This window comes from Corvus kubaryi, unplaced genomic scaffold (genome assembly GCF_017639235.1).
Source record: "Corvus kubaryi isolate FWS band 111438036 unplaced genomic scaffold, C.kubaryi_AGA036_p1.0 split3-73, whole genome shotgun sequence".
In the NCBI taxonomy this organism is placed as follows: domain Eukaryota; kingdom Metazoa; phylum Chordata; class Aves; order Passeriformes; family Corvidae; genus Corvus; species Corvus kubaryi.
The window spans coordinates 9,683,595-9,703,474 of NW_024582091.1; the positions used below are offsets into that span (position 1 = coordinate 9,683,595).

A 19,880-nucleotide genomic window follows, 5' to 3' on the forward strand; every position below is an offset into this window, starting at 1 on the left:
TACAGGAGTATTAAAACAGAAGGTGACTTAAAACTAGTGTTTGGATGGTATTTTCCTATTAACCAAAGTGGACCAAAAACCAGAAAATCTCTTTACTCTAGTGCCCACGTGAGGAGAGGTTACTGGCTACGACTTCATCACCAGTGACTGCTCATGCCAGCAAGATATACTCGCTTCCAGGAATGCAGCAAGAACCTACACAGAGATGCTACTGCTTTCCAAATAAAGTATAAAGTTTTCCTATTGCTTTTTAATGCATCATGCTGTTTAACCCTGCTAGGTATAAAACCAGTCAGGGTTTTTTTTTTTTTTGCAGTCATGAAAAAGTCTTACTGGTTTGTAGTATTGTAATGTACTTGCATTGTATTTCCCAGTTAAGAAACAGTACATTTTGCATTTAGTTGATGTAAAGTTAGAGACATCAGTAAGGTTTAATTGTTTGAATATACACCCAAAGAAGTACCATGGTTAAAATGAGAATTATATTTAGGCATTACATTTAGTGTAAATGTTTTTACTTGAAAATAAATTATATTCTACACAGTGTTTGTTTTCTTTTAATATTTCTCCTGGGTGTCGCACTATATTTATTGAGTCTTTTGCTTTGTTAGGCACTTGTGACAAAGACAGGAAACAAAACCAAATATATTTTAGATCTGCTTTGTTGACTTTTTTATTTCTTTTAAAATCAGGGAGAAGCAGGATTGCCAGGAGTAGCTGGTTTACCAGGCCAGAAAGGAGAGAAAGGTGAAAAGGTAAAATATCACTTGAATTCTCTCTTTCAAGTCTTTATTTTGGCTTATCTTTCTTAAATAGGAATTACATGGATTCTGTTACTCCTTGAAGGAATCTGCCTGAACACAGGTTAGATCCTTTATCAGTCAGTGTCTGGCTCTATGTGTGAGCTGCCTGTCAGGCATCTTACAGCTGCCTTGCTTTGGGGTCACCTCATAAACTCTGTGGAACACAGTTAACCTGCCTGGGAAGCACATGCCTCCCCAGCCCCATCACTGTGCCTTATACAGAAGTCATGTGTATCGTCTGACAAGAATTTTTCCATATCATGTGTGTACATCACTGCTGATGGGCAGAATCCCGTGTGGTCGATTCATCCTTGCAATCATCAGTAGGAGGAGTAGGAGCAATCATCATGAAATATGACCTCAGTATATTCTTTGACAACACCCATACCTGAAACTCTCTTAATTATGAAGAGAGAAGAATCTGACCTTGGCAAGGCTCTAGGATGGGCCAGTGGGTCCTTTCCTTGGGCCTGTTCTGAATTTTTCTGTAGTGCTTACCATGACGTTCTTATGCTGTGTAGCTTGGGGATTTCCTAACAATATAGGTCAACATATGAGATGTTTTCCCTTCGCTCTCCATTCCTTAAATTTTGTCGGAGGATGCTGAATTAGGACATGTCTGGGAATGTTTTTTCCATGTGCTATTAGAGCAGGAAAATTGAATAAACTATTGTAAATCTGCCAGAAAGACCATGAGATAGGAATTGAGTTCAGGGAATGCAGTGTGAGAGGAAGATGTCTAGAATGTCCTAATCCAGAGGTTAGGATGGAGGTATCCTAACCCAGCATCCTACCTTGCAGCACACCATTTAATATGTGATTGAAATAGTTTGTGAAGACAGCCAGGGCTGTTCTTACAGCTGTAGTATCAGGCTGAAAAGGGTCCAGTTCTGAGAAGGCTTATCCACACAGTTGATTGAAATTAAGAATATTCCTTGATAGTATACTGCCCCCCCCACAACTCCTCCCCTCAAATATGTATTTCACTTTTGGTACAAGCTGTATCTTTAGGTGAAAAAAACAGATCAGCCATGTTAGTTTCTATAGTCCAGCTGAACCTAGGACTGCTGTCAGTTTACAGACTTAATCACGGAGTTTTGATCCTCGGCCTGAGTGTATTGAACAATTGTCAGTTTTTAGTTTTAGCCTATGTCGCCAGCATAGGGAGTTCCTTAGCATTTGTGTGGGAAACTGCTCTTCTGCTGCTGACCTGATCCATTTAGACTATTATTGCTACTAAGATGGGAGAGGAGACTTCACAAGTCTGAGGTTTTTTACCATTTCATTTCCCAGCCAATTAGCAGTATTTACCATGCTAAGCATAGTGGCTCTAAATAAAGCATGCAAGTGCCTATGGTCACTTTTGGTTCTGCTCTCCCACTTGTTTTACAAAGAAAGCCTCATTGCATGGATTCTCTATGCATGGAACTATCTAAGGGTCAATGAACCCCGCTGCACCCAGCAGTTTAGCCTAAAGAGTGTATATTGACATTTATGAATGTCCTTTCACAAAATTGAATGAATCAGCAGGTTAAAGTCAGGGGTAGTACAGCAAGCAGGTAGAAAGCTACTTAATTTGAACTTTTCTTATAATCCACCAATACTTGTCACTCCCTAGCTTTGCAGAGGGTGGTTTTTTTCTTTTGGGGGGGATGGAGAAGGGGGGTTGGATGGAGGGCACAGTATAACTGTGATCAGGATTGGGTCACTGACCTTTGGCAGCAAACAAATCCTGTCTTGAATAGTGCCTGCCATGATGCAGCTGAAAGCAACATTCTCTGAGGTTTTAGTATCATTTTTCTCATTGACTCTGCATTTAAGCAAGTTTTCAGTAATATTCCTTCTGAATGATGGCCTTGTTACATCAGTATTTAGACCTGAAGAGGCAGAAAGACTCCAGAACATTCCAGACATGTAGGATACATGATTTATTGTCAGATTATGTAAAGGAAAGTAACAGACTCTGGCTGAGTGTTTTGTAACCTGCTATACAAAAAATAGGCATCCTCTTGATAACTTTGCTGGCCAGTTACAAAAAACCAGGTCTTCTCTAAGTTGTGTGTGGTTCCTAAGCACATATTTCCCCCTTTGCTTGTGCTCAGCTTCTTATTTTATTGTTTCTTTTTCTTCTAAATCACATCACTATAGACATCCAACTAACAATATTTAAATGTACTTGCAATTGCAGCATCCAAGTGAAAATGTTAATTTTTTACTTTCTTTCATGAGAAATTTCTGTTTCTGTTGATATCATCTCTTTTTCAGCACAAAAGTTCTTCTCCTTTTATTTTACTTTATCTCATTCCAATTTCATATTCACTTTAATTAATTGTATCATTGAATTTACATGCCTTTTTTTTTTTTGTTGCTATGGGATTGACAAGGAAGTCTCTACCTACACAGATTGATATTAGGCTATGTTCAAGCCCTTCAAAATTTCCCTTTTCTTCAGTCTCACATCATTGTTCCCTAAGGTCAGGCTGTTTAGAAACATATAAGCTATCACCAGTATAAAGTATGATAGCTTGCACGCCATTTTTAGGCATCTTGAATTTAATTATTAGCCTGTTTCCACTTCATTCCTGTACTCTTGGCTCATCTTAGTACCTCTGAACAGGTCTGAACGAAAGTTTGAAGTATATTGCAGGCCCAAAGGACCAAAGTGCCATATTTTCACTGGAACAAGCACTCATGCAGATATTGATATATATCTGGCACACTGTGCATCTGAATGCACAGGAGCATCACTGATCTAAACTATGCCATTTGTGTGAACAGCTTTCCTGTTTGTATACCTGGCCTTCCATTGTGACTTCATGAGGACAATTCTTCACTCAAAACTATTATCTCCAGTACTTCGGGCATGAAGTATTTGGTTTGCTCTGCAGGATATTTTTGCTGGGAGATCAGCTTCTGCAGCAAGGGAACACCTCCTGTTCTTTAATTTCTCAATAATTGAAACTGAAAAAGTCACCAGGACCAACTTTGTTTGCTACAGCTAAGTGTACAATTTAGACTATCTCTAAATAATATGCTGTATTATTCCCATGGCAGCTTGATTCTTAGCACAGTGTATTCCACAAGCTGCAAGTAGACACAAGTCAGGTGGAAGTCTCCTGTGATTTTATCTGCTTTGGAGCTGGTTTTTCTCTTCTGCTGATCTGAGTGAGAAATTTACTGTGTTTTCTATTTGGTTGCAATTTGTACTACTTCAGCATGGTATGTAGCTACTCAGTCTTACAAGCATATTTGTTGTTAGGAAACGTCTTTTGATAATGTTGTAAAAGGTCCTGTTTTGTCCTCAATATGTAGAAATTCTTAAGAAAGAATATGAATGACAGAATTTACAAACTGATTTTCACTCTCAAAGAGGCTAAAAAGTAACTGTTTTCTACTTTTATTTGTTTTAAGCAGACTTAGTGCCCATGAAATATTTTAAATTGAAATCTAAACAGAATTAAATATTTTGATATAACATTAAACCAATCCACACTGTGTTAATAGGTCGTTGGTTAACACTGTAAGTGCAGTAGGGACCAAAAGCCCAGAGGCAGAGTGCTTTCAAATATTAAAATGCCTGTTAATGCACACCATAGAGAACTTTATTGCTATCCAACTTCATTAATTTAAATTTTACTTAAGGAAAAAGACATTTAAAAGGCCATTTTGGGTTTGGTAGAGATAGGTTTATGCAATATATTATTGCACTAGGAAAATATTTTTAATAGAACGGTATGAAAAAAGAACTCCTGGAGAACAAATGAAGTGTCTGAACTGCTCTTTCTGCTTCTTTTCCTTGCTAATCTTTCTTTTCTGCTACTCTGACTTTCGTCTTTAAAATCCAGTCGACTTGATTCTACCTAAAGCATACCTTTTGTACTATGCAACCTTCCAACTATGTTCCTTTCTGGCTCAGTCTTTGTTGCTGAGGTCACTGATAGGGACCTAGAAGCTGGAATGCAAGAAAAAGAAGAAAATGGAGCAAAATATGGCTGGTTGTCAGTTATGACAAAGTCGGGAATTGCCAGTATACTTAGTAGAATATAGTCTTACAGTAAGCAGAAAGAAATGCTTCATGCTTACCTAAGAATTTATGGATAGTCCTACTTTTATTTTACCATCTAGTAGTCCAAGTTATCCAATTAATAAGGGAAAATATCATTAGTAATGCAAATTAATTTTTTTTCTTTTAAAAAATTCTGAAATGTAGACTTATTTTCTTTATTACCATATTTGCCATCCCAGTATTCATCTCAGTCCTGAGTTTAAGTCTTCCTGAGTAGTGGAGAAGGTGGCAGCAAGTCCTCACTGCTCTGAGGTGCTCAGAGGTGTGGGGGGAATGTCACGCTTCCCCAGTGGGGCCATTCCAGAGCTGATGCAGGAGCAGGGGAGCCAGCAGTGACTGGCACTGGTGCAGGAGTTAAACCAGCAACACCCAGCTCAGGCTATGGTGAGGCTGAGCTCCTGCACTGATGGGACAGGACACAGCTGGGTGCTTCTGCTGGGACTAACAGGGATGATAGTGGTCTACATACTCCCTGCTGCTCCCACAGCAGTAGGGAAACCCTGGAATGATGCTGCGTTTGGGATGTATTTGGGATGTTTTCTTTCTCTTCACATATTCTCTGAATGTGAATTTATTTTTTCCTTTTTGCTAATGTACACCTTTTTTTTACCTGGATATTTCTGGTGATGTTGTGTCCTGCTTTTAGTTGGGGAAAAGTAGATTTCATTCACAGTAGCCAGTATGGAGCTCTGTTTTGGATTTGTGCTGGAAACAGAGTTGATAGCACAGGGATGTTTTCATTATTGCCAGGCAGTGCTTGCACAGTGTCAAGGCCTTTTCTGCTCCCTACCCACCCAACCAGCGAGGAGGCTGGGGGTGCACAAAGAGTTAGAAGGGACACAGCCAGGACAGGTGATCCCAAAGGGATATTCCATACCCTACACATGGTGCCATGCTCAATATATAAAGCAGTGGGAAGAAGGAGGAGGAGGAGGACTTTTAGAGTGATGGCATTTGTCTTCCCAAGTCACTGTTACCCATGATGGAGCCCTGATTTGCTGGGGATGGCTGAACACCTGCCTGCCCACAGGAAGCAGTGAATTAATTCCTTGTTTTGCTTTGCTTGTGTGTGCAGTTTTTGCTTTGCCTATTAAGCTGTCTTTATCTCAAATCACGAACTTTCTCGTTTTCATTCTTCCAAGTCTGTCTCCCATTCCACCAAGGGAGTGGAGATGAGCGAATGGCTGCATGAGGCTGGCTGGAGCTAAACCACAACATAATGCACACATGACTACACAGAGATGACAACAGGGAAAGCTAATTTGCTTAATCAAATCTTATCAAACCAAACCTGATTAAGGCTGAGGGGTGTTTTGACAACTGATGTATATCACTCATTTTATCTGAGCTAATATGTCCTCATTGGAGACAAGAGCAATGTTGCCACACAATACCTTAACAGTGTGTGCTCTAGGCCATGTTAATGCCTGGAGCATTAGATGCGTTTGCTTTTATCTTAGTACTAAAATCATCATCTCTCTCTGGTCACTACAAGATTAAATGTTACTGTGCTAAATCAATCCCACAGCATGTAATAGTGTAAATATATTGTAAATAGACACGCAATTTAGGAGACAAAATAATGAGTTTAAATAAAATATGTTCTTAAAAGAATGGGTTTTGGTTTTACATGAGAAAGGACTGTAATTTGTTAACTAATTATCTGTTTGTTATTTTCTCTATCCCACATTTGGATTTAGGCAATTTGTCCTTGCTGTCCATTACTGTATTTTGTGTCTGTTACTAGCATATCATTTCTAGTTCTACAGCAGGTGTGCTGAATAAAGACTGCAAGGTGCAAAGAGGTAAAGGTCAGAGCTTTTGAAGGTCTCTGAATCATTAATGTAAAAAAACGATCACAGGTGTAATACTGCAGGCAGTCTCAGATGTGCAGGATTATTTCCACTCCAGCTAGAAAACTGATTGGTGTCTTTGGAAAGAAGTATGTTTGCTGTCTGCAAACACTTTCTAAGAATTCTGTTTGGCTTGACTTTATGGAAAGTTGACGGAAGCATTTTTTCTTTAATTTTTAATTTTAACCTGCTGAATTTCCACACTGTGTAATTTTACCAAAACAAATATTGTCAAAAGTATAATAGCTATCTTATTGCTTGCAATAGTTCACATTCTGAAAAAATGTGCTATGGCTTAAGTATTTTATTCAATAAATAGCTTATCCTCAGTTGAAAAGGATTTTCACTGTCACCCTTAGTAAATCCTGAGAGTAGACATACAGCTCATGGTTCTACCTTTGGGTGTTGTTACACTGCTTGTACGTCATAACCTATGAATGACAGCATTGTACTACTACTGCTCACCACCTTACAAAGCTGTTTTTCTGGCAACTTATTCTTCACTTTTGTGAAGGACTTTAAGGTCTGCAGAAGGAAAAGAAAATGCCATTAAGGAAAAAAATTTAAGATGCTTTTCCTGTATTTTTGGTTTTAGTCTGTCATGCTGTTTGTATGAATACTATTAGATACCTATAGCATCCAATATTTATATTCATAAAGGCACGAAAAACTACAACCTTTCAGCCTGTAGGTATTAAAATCACAACTAGAAAACAGAAGCATAACTTGCAGATCTAATTTGCAGTGGAAAATAATTGTCTTCAAGATCGGGAGTCTGTCTGCTGTTAGTGGAACAGAAGTGTAAACATACCTTGGTTAATTGGCTAGTAAGTCATACAGGCTAAAGGCTTCCTGGAGTGTAACAGGCTGTGTAATTTTAGACTCTACAGTGCATAAAAATACACTGCTGAAGGTACCGACGTGGTTCTGGTCAGTTAAAATACTGGCAAGTGGCATAAGGGAGCAGAGGAATAGATAAGAGGGTCACTCTGAGGAAGATTGGGTAAGGTAACCTTTATCTCTCATAGTGACGGTGGATTCATGCTATTCACACATACAGGATTTTGGTCTGTTTTTGAGGCAGAACTGTTTAATATCTTTATCCATGGTCTGGGTGAGGGGATCGCGTGCATGTTCAGTAAGAACAAGTCCTGTGAGAAGTGGCTGAGGGAGCTGGGGGTATTTAGGCTGGAGAAAAGAAGTCTCAGGGGTGATCTTATTGTTCTCTACAAGTGCCTGAAAAGAGGGTGTAGCCAGGTGGGGGTCAGTGTCTTCTACCAGGCAGCCAGTGAGAGGACAAGAAAAAATGGCCTCAAGCCGCGTGATGGGAGGTTCAAGTTGGACATCAGGAAGAATTTCTTCAGGGAAAAGGTGTTCAGTCATTGGAATGAGCTGCCCAGGGAAGTGGTGGAGCCACTTTCCCTGGAGGCTTTCAAGAAACAACTGGATGTGGCACTTAGTGCTATGGTCTCATTGACGTAGTGGTGTGTAGTCAAAGGTTGGAGTCGATGATCTTGGACGGGTTTTTTAGCCTTTACGATTCTGATACAACTGTTGTTGTGTACTTCTTGCCAATCTTACTGCTGCTTTCTCAACTTCAGAAAGATCAATAACTTCATTTCGGAACAGAGTTACGGTGTTATTCTTGATGAAGAATGTTCTTTTCTTGGTAGAAGTAGACACACCTAATGTTTTGCTTCGTTTTTAAATGAACAGTATATGGTTTCAGTGCTTTTGTTGTATTCCTCTAGCATTCAAATTATTTTTATTTTAAATTTTTTAAACCTTATACTTGACATTACTTAGCAAAATTTCTGGTTTTGGTGTTTTCTTATGTCATTTTTAAGACTTATGGTCCAATTTACAGCTGCTGGGATCTTCCATAACTCTCCTGATCAGTCTCTCAAAATTTGTCTCTCAAAACTAAGATTTTCTTATAGATTGCTTATGGCTTGGGGTTTGGTTTCTCTGAGGGGATAAAAGGGAGGGAGAGAGGAATTTATATAATGTCTTTCAAAAATATGGTGGGCACATGACTTTAGACAAATCTCTGTTACATGTTGAGCTTTCTCACTGTAGAACTGAAAATGGACCCTCTTGGTTTCAGTCTGCTCTTGCAATGAGTTCCTTTAAAATTAGTGGGCTTACTTTTATGGAAACATGGATGTGCAAGTATTTGTCTGATTAAGTTCTTAATTGACAATATAGGTGTTTATAAATGTATTTATTTTGCTGATTTTAGTGTTACATGTGAGGCATCCTCCTACACAGTGGTTGCATTACTAAAAGATCATGAGTCTGATATGACCTGAGTAGTTTTTGTTAACCTCAGAAGTCTGTAGAGCTTCTAATTGACCAATTTGTTTTGTAGGGTGAGATGGGTGTGAAAGGACCGGACGGTGTTGCTGGTCTGCCTGGTGAAAAGGTATGTATGTATGTATGTTGATAGGTGCTTTAACTCACTGGAAGTGTTAGTTATGTCAGTGGCTCCTCCGCGATTCTGTACAGAAATGGGAGGATAGAACACTTCTGTTAGAACATTATTGTCTTACCTGCACTGCCATGTTTTTGTAGCACACTGAAAAAGCTGTTCAGATCAATAGTACTCTCTGCAGATGTGCTTATTTGGTGGGGTTTTTTTCCAAGAAGTGGGGGTTATATAGAGAGTTAAAGGAAGCTACTTGTTCCACTTGCCCAGTTTGTGGTCTGCAAGCTTAGATAAGAGCTCTTGTGCACTCAACAGTCTTCTTGGTAGGGCTTGAGATAAACACCACTGACTTCTTAATCAAAGATTTGGAATAGCCACGGCTAAGAAGACATGCCAGCCTACCGGTGTATTCACTTCATTTCAGAATGTTAGTGTGCAAAATAAGACAGCAGTGTGCACTTACTGGCTTCAGTGCTACTGACCTGTATTAGAGGAAGTCTGTAAGTCTAATATCTACCATCTTCAGTGTAGAGACAACCCTCACAATACTGAGGAAACAGCCAGTTGCTGTCAGGCTTAAAAGCTGTGGGTTTACAGGATATAAAATTAGGAAACTGTCTTTTATTTTTACTTACTGTTTCTGTCTCAAATTGTGATTTGTTAAAAATGGGAGGTAGATGTCTATCACCAAAATTATGAGTTAAAATCAAGGTATTTGTTGCTGATGTTAAGTTATATGTGGTAGAAAACTGGAGAACAGGCTGCAAAGATGTTCAAAGGACTTTGCAATGTTGAGGGACTGAATTGTCAAGTGGTATGTAAAACTCTGAGAAAGCAATAGTCCAGTGATGAAGATGAAGAGGAAAACAAAAGAAGCATTATGCATTTCATGCCAGACTGGACTAGCTATTACTACTCAGGGAAGTGATCTTGGAGTTACAGGTCAAGGAAAACATGGACTCACTGTTTAGTACTAGTCAAATACACAAATAGTATTTAGGAATTACTAGGAAGAGAATAGGGAACAAAGCAAAAGCATTTTAATGTCACCATTTTTTTAATGAATCAGTACTATACTGCAACTTGAATGATGTATACAGTTCTGGTTCTCACATCTCAGTGTGAATCTAATAATACCAGAAAAGTTTCAGAGGTGATCAAGAACACTGGGCATCTTCCAATTAAGACGTGACAATGTGGACTTCAATCTGAAAAAGGCACAAATAAGAAAAAAACATGTCATGTTCTGTTCTCTGTACAGTCCAAAATGGAGCAGAAAATATTAATAAGGATTTATTTATTTATTTTACTCTTCAATGTGTGAACTAGAGCATCAAACCTATCTGATAGCAAGTTCAAAAAGGATAGAAAGGGCTCGTTCTTCCTGTTACAATATTACAGTTTGAACACTGCCACAGAACTTGAAAAGTCTGAAAATGTATTAGAAAATTAATGGAGTAAAATTCCATGGAGTGTGTCAGTTTATTTGTCTGAAAGTTCTTGGACTTCAAGAGGCTGGAGTCTGGGAAAGCCACAGGAGAAGTTTTTATGGCTGCCTTGTTGTTGTATTTTTCTGTAGATGTCTGTTCTTGCCACAATTGTAGTCCTATAATTGACTGGAGAAACCTTTGTTTTGATCCAGATAGACAGTGTTTTACTTTACTGTGCTCCTAGATGTGAATTAATGGAAAGAGTTATTGTAAAGCATTGTAGATTAAGATTGATCTAGAATGAAGCTGTGTTTTCCCTTGGCTCTTTCTGTAGCTCCTACTGTGATGTTATCTTGCTTTAAACTTACCAGGCTACGCTGCTTTTCCAGTCCAAGTTATTATTATTACAGTTTCCATGGTTAATATTGTTTGGGTTTTTTTGCTAAGCGCCTTGCAAATTCATTGTCAGGCCAAATCCCAAAGCTCCTGTTAGTTTACATGAAGCTCAACAGTCAGACCATATTTAATATCAAGACATTGTACTTTTTCTGAACGTTACGACTCCCTTAATTCAGCCTTTATAAAATACCATTGCTGAAAATTAAAAATGAACTACCATGAAATACGAAACTGTCAAACATGAAAACTTCTAAAATAAAAAAAAAAAAGGCAAGTATTTTGTACATGCATAGCTAGATGAAGAAACTGAGATCCAGTTACCCAGCTTCTGCTAGCCAGAGTGGTCATATCTCTGTGGAGTAGTCCAGTGCTGTGTGCGTTAGCTCCTTTCTGGAGCTAGAGTGAATATTTTCCTCGTGTTGTGAAAGACATGTTCTGTCTCTCAGGTGATGTATCAACTATATAAATTTGTAGTCTTTTGTTTTTGTGCTCCCTTAAGTGTCGTGTTCTCTATGTCAACACTGTACATAGAGTTAAAGACAAGTGGAGAAGCAGCAGCAAACCTGTCTGAGTTCAAGAAGCATTTGGACAACACCCTCAGGCACAGGGTGGGATTCTTGGGATGTTCAGTGCAGGGCCAGGAATTGGACTTGAAGATTCTCAGGAGTCCCTTGCAACTCAGCATATTCTATGATAAAAATACTCTAAGCACTGCTGTTTGGAAAGACATCTCCTACATTTCAGGATGTTGAGGTGCAGACTGTGCAGTGCTGGGAGAGCATTCTAAGGAGCTACTGCTGTTTGTGTATCCTCTTAAAGCATTCAACAGACATTATCTATTGTTGGTGTTAAATTGCTTAGTATGGCTATTGTTATGCTTTTGCACTGTGTATTTCTGAGCTTTGTGCAGATGTGCCCCTGAGTCAGAAAAGAAACAGGAAGAAGGAAAAAAAAATTTTTTTTTTTAATTTAACTGAAGTTTGAGGCTTCAGAGAACAGAGGTGCTCTTGCTAATACTCCCAAAACCTATCCACTGCACTCCTTTGCTTATACTTCATTCCCTGGGAAAAGGTTCAGAGAATAAATAAGCAATAGATTTTACTCATGTTGTTATGCACAAGAAACAATATCAATTCATTTGACCTATTTTAGGTGTTTAACTTAAGAGTGAGATAAACTTGGCTGTTGGAAGTCCTGTTTTTTCAGATAAATTATCTCAAACATACCTGACGTAGTGAAAAACTAAACTTAGAATAATACTATTCAATGGACTTTATTACTTGAGAGAATTTTAACAGAAGAATCTCCCAGAGCAGTGCTTCATGTTCATATACTTAATTTTCAGGCTGTGGGTAATTGGTGAGACATCTGCAAGGCATCATATGTGGCCTTGACTTCCAAAGATCTTAAGTGTGAAAATTGTTCAGTCTGTCTTCAAATGTGACACTTTGCCCTCTGTCACTTTTAAAACATACTGTCACTGAGAAAATAATTTCCCATTCACTAAATGCTGCAGTGTTTTTGTGACAGTCTCTTGCTGATAGGTGCACAAGTAAGTGGTGTACACTTCTAGGAGGCTCTTGTGAATTAATAGGTTGGATCTGCTGAAGGCTAATACAGAGAAGAGAATTTAAGACTTGGTGACTCTAGGGTAACATAAGAATAGCCTTAACACCCTAAAGAAAACAGAGAATGTTCTGGCCATAATTCAGCAGTTTTGTGGATTTTTCTGATGCAGTTCTTGTAGGCTGCCAAAGAAAAAAATGAGGTTTTGTTGACTGGTGGCTACCACAAGGTGCCTGTTGTCTCATCAGCCTTTGGGTTAAAAGAAGTCAGTGTGCTGGTGCTTATGACCAGTCTAGAGAGTCAAGCATCTAATGCAGACCCTGAGGAGCCCTACCTCAGGCCCCTCAAAGTCACAACAGAGTAGATAATCAGCACCATTACATCTGTCTATTTGATGTCTGCCTACCTAGTTCCTTCATCCCCATCCTTCTTCAGGGAGCTGTCTTAAGAGATTTTTCTTTTAAATATTAAAAACTACTTGGGATGACAGGACAAATTCTTGAGATTATCAGAGGAGATAGTTCTAAGGTATTTGTTTATAATTCTAAATAAGAGGGTAGTAGTCCTCCCTTGGAGGGAAACCTGCTTCCTTTTTAGGCTATGAGAAGAGATGGAATACAGTGGCACGATCCCTTTCCTGCAATCAGGACTGATTTGAAGCTCAGCCTTCTGGGCACATTTCTTCAAGGTATCTGTCAAACCATGATACAAGAACAACTGGAAGTTGTGGTTAATCAGAATCCCTATGTGTGTGAGACCTTAGGCACTGTCCTTCTGGCGATGTTCAGCAGTCTGTGAGAACAGAAGAAATGTGTTGAAGGAAACACTTTGTTAGCCTACATTTTGGTGATTGGCAAGTTAAATTGCCTCTTGATACACTTCTGAAGCCATTTAGTATATCTGGATTGTAGCCAGAGTGCTGGTTATGGCATGAGAAATTAAATCTGTCCCTAAAGTGGAGGTTTGAGGTAACTGGACTGCTTTAAGATATGACAGTCACCTATCTGCTCCACAGATTAACCAATCCTGATCTAGCAGTTAGACTCTTTATGGCAACAAAAACTGATTGCTCTGTCACTCATCCAAATAAGTCAAGTCCTTTCCTTCTCTTTGCTTCTGGTTCTATAATGCCATGGAAACAAAGCTCCAAACTGAAAGTTTATTTATGTTCTGGATGCTAAGTGATGGAGTCCTGTTTGGGTTATGGGGTTATTTTTTGCTGGTCTGTGATGCTTTGACAGTCAAGGTGAACTTCTCAACTGTTTTGGCATATACATTTTAGGGGATGGACGATCTCTGCGTACTTGAGAAGTTTAGCAGGAGAGTTCCTGGTTCTGAGAGATAAGTTGCCACCTGCGGCAGGTATTTTGATTCAAAATATTAAGCCTCTTGGGGAGTTGTGGACCTTACCACTCCCTCCAAGTACCTCAGAGGAGGTCGTAGTGAGGTTTCTTCTCCCAGGTAACAAGTTAGAGGATAAGAGGAAATGGCCTCAAGTTGCACCAGGGGAAGTTTAGATTGCATATTAGGAAAAATTTCTTCACCAAAAGGGTGATCAGGCATTGGAATAGGCTTTCCAGGGAAATGGTTTGAGTCAACATCCCTCGAAGTGTTCAAAAAATGTGGCATTTGGTGACATGGTTCAGTGGTGAAGATATCAGTGTTAGGTTAACAGTTGGACTCAATCCCAGAGGTTTTCTCCAACCTCAGCGATTCTATGGCTTATGTGTGTTTTGAGTCCTGCTAGCCAGAAAGGCCTTATGCTTCTGAGATTGTGCTCATGGCAGTAAGGCTCGAGGGACTCAAGCTAAGGAAGGTGAGTTATTTACTCTATTCTTGGCCTTTCTATATTTTTTCATTTTTTCTATTATGAAAATATTTTTTCTTCTTTATCAGTGACTGAGTTCTAAAAAATAAAATGGATGTAGGCAGAAAGGTAATTGAGAAAATTCAGAAGATTCACAAAATTAAACTGGGTTTGTCCATTCCCCTTTAGCCAAACCTCTATAGTAATTGCTTTCTTATGATTCATATTATATGATTCATAGTATACAATTCATAGTGATGAAAATCATGTGTCTATGTTTCTTAAATTATATTTTGTGAAATACTTGTGACAACATTTGCTTTGAATATTTGACTTTCAAATGGCTTAACCTTACTGGTTTAGTTTTTTGCACTAATTTTTTGCAATCTAGATTGTGAATAGTATTCCTAAAATATTAAATATATTCAGTAAACTTTTTAAAATAGCTGGTCTGGCATGTAAGCTTGAGATATTCAATATGCTGAGCATTTGGTACTGCACTCTATAGATGCTCCTGCAGTATATTAACAAAATAGTTTAGACTGGAAAGAGAAAGAAATGCTTATGTAAATCAAAAAGTGTTTATTGCTACACAACTTAGATTTATGTTAAAAGACCAGAGAAAAACTAAGTGTAGATTTCAAGAAGTCTACCAACTGTATGAGTGCTACTGGTATTTTGAGTCATGAAAGTGAGATTTACAGGAAATAAGGTTTACATGAAACTGTTCAGCAGGTATTTGTAAAGGGATTCGTCCTTCTTTTTTTCAAGCTCATGTATTTGTGATGATGATCCAACAAAATGTATATGAACTCACATATTTTGTGAGCTGGAAGATAATAGTACTGGAATAAACAATGCTGCTAGTAGTGTTGTTTTTCTTAATTTAACTGTGTCCTATGGTTATCTGGAATTTCAGTTTTCTCACATCCAATATCACTGTGCTGTCCTCAGTTTTAACTGACTTGGAAACCAAACACTGATGATTTCATTATTGATAAAGTTGATTATCCTTTTGGAATAGGGTTCTCTTTTTATTTGGAACAGGTAAGGAAATAATTAGTAAAAGGCTACCCAAAATGTGATATAGATACCATTTGTGGTATGAATGCTACATCAAAACAGCTTTCTGGCACTTCCTGAATGGTCTACTTTGCATTGCCTGGTGGGAAGAGTTCTCCTTTTCCTTAGTGGTGCCTGAGAAAATGAGTTTGAAAACTGCTGCATTATAAGATTATTCTTCCAATATAAAACATGGCTTAGAAATGTCCAGTGCTTTGTTTTCCAACGTTATTTCATTTATGTACATGAATTTAAAAATTTGAAAAAAAATTACATGCTAGTACAGCATGTGACCTCAAATCGCTTTCAGAGATGTTTTTAATACCCACCTCCATACTGAGTACTACAGGGTCAGGGCTTCAGGGCCATGTCATGGAAATTTCATGTCATGAAATCCACAACTGGAAACTTGTTAAATGTACATCCAAATCAAAACATGTCATCGTGAAGATCCTTGTGACCATTGACCTGCTTTACCCATTGCTCCATAGACCATAGAAACTAGAGTTTTCCAGGGCATATTTGACTTTGCAGAAGAGCCATGGATATACGGCCTGTTATGCCATTTCCGCATATGCTTCTGGACCATTAATCACTCATGCAAATGTACAAATCTGAGGAGATGTTGGTGTTGAGCTTACAGTAATGCAGTCTTTTCCTTGCTTACAGTAATGCAGTCTTTTCCTTGCAGCTGTCTTGAAAGATCTCTGGACATATTGCCTTCCACTTTTCATGTCCTGTACAGATCCTTGACAGGGATCAGGATATTTCCGAAGTAGCTCATCAGCATCTTTGAGAAAACTTCCAAAATGCATGTGGAGCACTGGATAGGTACTGCTTAAAGCCATCTTACTCAGTTTGTCTGTCTTTTATTCAGTGCCATCCAATTTATGAGCTCCCATCACTGCTTAGCAGTTATATTTCAATATTCTTAGATCATGTATGGACATAAATTGTGTTAGTTATACAACTTTTGAAAAATCTTTGTGCTGCTTTGCTCTGGAGTCCCTAACATAAACAAAATAACATGATCAGTAACTCAGGAAAAATATTTGACATCAGAAATCTTTTAAAAGTAAGAGAGTTGTGAACTGTAAGAATGTGGTCCAATTGGAAACTTTATTACCACTAAGTTTAAGCCTTGAGCTTGAGAATTGCTGGTGATGGTAAATCAGGCAATTGAATGCCATCTATTGCAGCAACAAATCATCTACAAGTTTTGTACTCTTTTTGTGTTTTCGGTGATATCTTAGTGTAAAATTCATGTACATCTGATTTAAGAGATGGATGCATATGAAAATAGAATGTCTCAAAAGATTTTTTGATGCATAAATATGCTTAAAAATAAAAAGAATTATCTTACTTGGAAAATACACTTTAGACCATTATGATTTCCAGAACTTGTTTCATTGCTTCAGCATGTATGGTTCTTGCTTGCTTGCTTTTGCTCTCTCCTTAGCATTACAAGAAAGTGTTTTGAATAGCCTTTGATCATAAATTTGATTCCAGAGAGCTGTCTGCTGTGCTGACTTATTTTTGCCTTATTAGGTGATTTTTGCAGTTCACAACTCCAGGAACTGCTGAGCTCCCTGGTTTTTCCTAAAGCTAAACGACAGCAGTTCAGTTCAGTTCTCGATAGAAAGTTCGGTGGAATCAAATTACCTGGCATGCAGTGACAGTGCTTGGGTGTTATTTCCATTCTGGAGGCAATGATGCTGGTGACTGCTGTAGGTGTTGGTGAGCAGAGACTTCATTTTTCAATTAAAGAATCACTGCTTTTTGAGGGAAAGGAAATATGCTTAAGTCCCATCTGAGGAAAGTTATGGCATTGTCTTCTGTGCTCTCATGGGTTCTCTCAAAATCAGATTAGTACGCCTCCGTAGAACAAAAGTACAAATGTGATTTTGGAGCCAGACATTACTTCTTGTATTGCTTGGCATCAAAGCTGAGGGCTCCTGCAGGCAAATGACACTGGTGAGATAAGAGTGGGAGGTATATGTACTCTCTGGTATTTGCATTGGCACTGCAATAAGCAGCAGAACGTGGCAGGTCATGGGCCTGGAGCGCAGCAGCCACCAATGTGATGTGATGTGAGGTGTGGCTAAAGCAACCAAAGGTCACCATTCATTTTCCAGGGTCTGGGATGCTGGGAGCGAAGCAGAGAATGGCATCCTGCCATGCAGGGCAGGCCTTTGTTAGCCTGTTATGTAACGTGGAAGTAAAACATAATGCGGCTGTTAAATAATGCAGTCATTAAATGCAGCTCTTTGTTCCTTAATCAGAGAGTCATGAATACTCTAGCTGTGAGTCTGCCTGGCTCTGGGATTCTTAACTGTGTTTCAAAAGCCTCAGTCAGGACCTTACAGAGCTGGAAAGGGCAGGGGGAGGCTTGAGGATTCTTCTTCAATTGTTCATAAATTGTATTTATTGGATTATTTCTGAAAGATTTCTGTGGCACATAGATTTTAGTCTTGTTTATTTTTTTCCCTTCATTTCTGACAGCTAGAGACTAAGTTTTTAAACTGATATTCTGAACTTCCCACATCTCATCAGAATGCAGTGCTTTAAGAAAAGTACCCATTGTTGCACTGTAAAAGTTGGCAGCAGCGTGTTGCAGGAAATGGACTAATTGGGGAGGAAGGAACTTTCTCACTGTACTGCCGCATTGTACATCTTGTCTGACACATTCTGCTTAGTTTTGTTTGTCTTCTTGTAACACACTAGGTATTGAACTTCACAGAATACTAGATTTTTTGATCTGATGAATCATTGATCTATATTAGGATTATTATGGATAACTTGTGTTATTCTGCTTCATTTAAATTATATAGGAGTATTTTCTCCCTGGATAATAACTCCTATTATGAGTAGCACATTAGATTTTTTTTAAAAATTCTTTTTTTCCATACAGTAGAACATTTATACATAGTACAAATTATGCAGAGACTATAGATCATACTGTTGGCTGCTGTGACTTGTGGCCTTTTAACTCTCCTTTTCCCTCTTTTTAGTGGGTGAGTTATATTATTAAAATTTAAATAAATGCAGCTCATATGTGCTTTTTTAATGTCATTGAATATATTTCTTGCCCCCAAACCCATTAAAATTATAACATAGGTTTATATTCCAAATTAAATGTAAATTGCTTTTTTTTTAAATTCATAGATACCAAATTGTTGGAAATAAAACCTGCCATTTTATTAGTATAGCAAAATCATTCATAGGTGTTACAAAGCAGAATACATTTTTATTTTTTTCGTTCCCACTGCTAGACCATATTTATAAGCACCTAAGATCCATCCTGCGTGTTTCAAGTCTGAACTGATTAAATCAATGTGACACTCTGAGGCTGGGCCAAGTCTTGTCTAATCAGCAGTCAGCACTGTTGCTCTGGCATGAGGTTCTCAAAAATAGAAACACAAGAAGTCAAACAAGTAAGTGGAAGGGCACTAAAAGAAAAAGTGCTGCTAATTCCACTGTTGACTTTCTGTCTAATGGATTCGTGTTCCCAGGCCACACTAAGTAAAGCAACTGGCGCGGGGTGTGTTCCTGCAGATGGCTCAGCAGTGACACACGTGGCCCAGCTGGGTGACAGGTGTTTGATTTGTGTTTAACAAGTACCTCACACAAGGCTTTTTTTTTTTTTTCCCCAGATACTGAGAAGCTAGTCATCTAATGCTTTTTCTTCAGAATTAACACCGTTTTTACTATGCTTCCTTCCTATTATGAATGACAGTTCTTCTGATTGACCCATAGACATGAAAATAACATGATTCCACTTTGAAATAACACACTAAACAGGAGAAATTAATTCATAACTAACTTTGTTTAATAGTGGTAACCTATACCTTTACACATAGAAGATGCACAGCATATTATTTGTAGCTATTGACAATAATATCTCAAGAAATAATTATTTAGCTGTCCACTTCACAGAATGAAAATTCACTTAAAAAGTATGTATGGAAGAAGAGTGCCAGACTTCTGGGTTGTGGCCATTATACTCTGTGTTAGTGTGTCTTCCCATAACATGACAAAATTTTGGGACTTTCTCGGACACTGTAGCACAAACCTGGAGTAAAAGAAATTCCCTGTCTGGTGGAGCATACAGTATTGATAGAGGTGCACCCAAGGCCACGAGGGAAGAGCAACGATGGGAAACTATTTAACAGATAGGAATTATGTACAATGTGTACAATGCTATTCCTTAATGTATTTTTGAAGCTTTATTGTAAGCTGCATTATAGCACGCTGCACAATTGGAGAGAGAATGTCTCAATCGCAATCTGGGGAGGGGGAGGGGATTGGTTTTCTTTTCATGAGTAGAAGGCATTTGTTAGTCAGTGCCATGATAGCAACTCTGCTAGCAAAGGCAGCAATGAAAATAATAGAATATCAGGATGACTTTACAAATCATCTTTGATTAATGGGAACCTAAGCAGGTAGGATGTGTAATGTAAAAGTGG

The 19,880-nt window shown here is 38.4% G+C and overlaps 1 protein-coding gene across 7 annotated transcripts in view; it reads left to right on the forward strand.

Annotated features, from left to right (window-relative positions):
• COL19A1 (collagen type XIX alpha 1 chain) overlaps positions 1-19,880 on the forward strand; it is a 188,055-nt gene that overhangs the window by 35,837 nt on the left and 132,338 nt on the right. For all 7 annotated transcript variants that reach the window (XM_042016401.1, XM_042016398.1, XM_042016402.1 and 4 more), the window contains exons 8-10: positions 102-227; positions 693-755; positions 9,094-9,147. In XM_042016401.1, the coding sequence (XP_041872335.1) occupies positions 102-227; positions 693-755; positions 9,094-9,147 (243 nt within the window). The remainder of the gene's footprint in view (positions 1-101; positions 228-692; positions 756-9,093; positions 9,148-19,880) is intronic.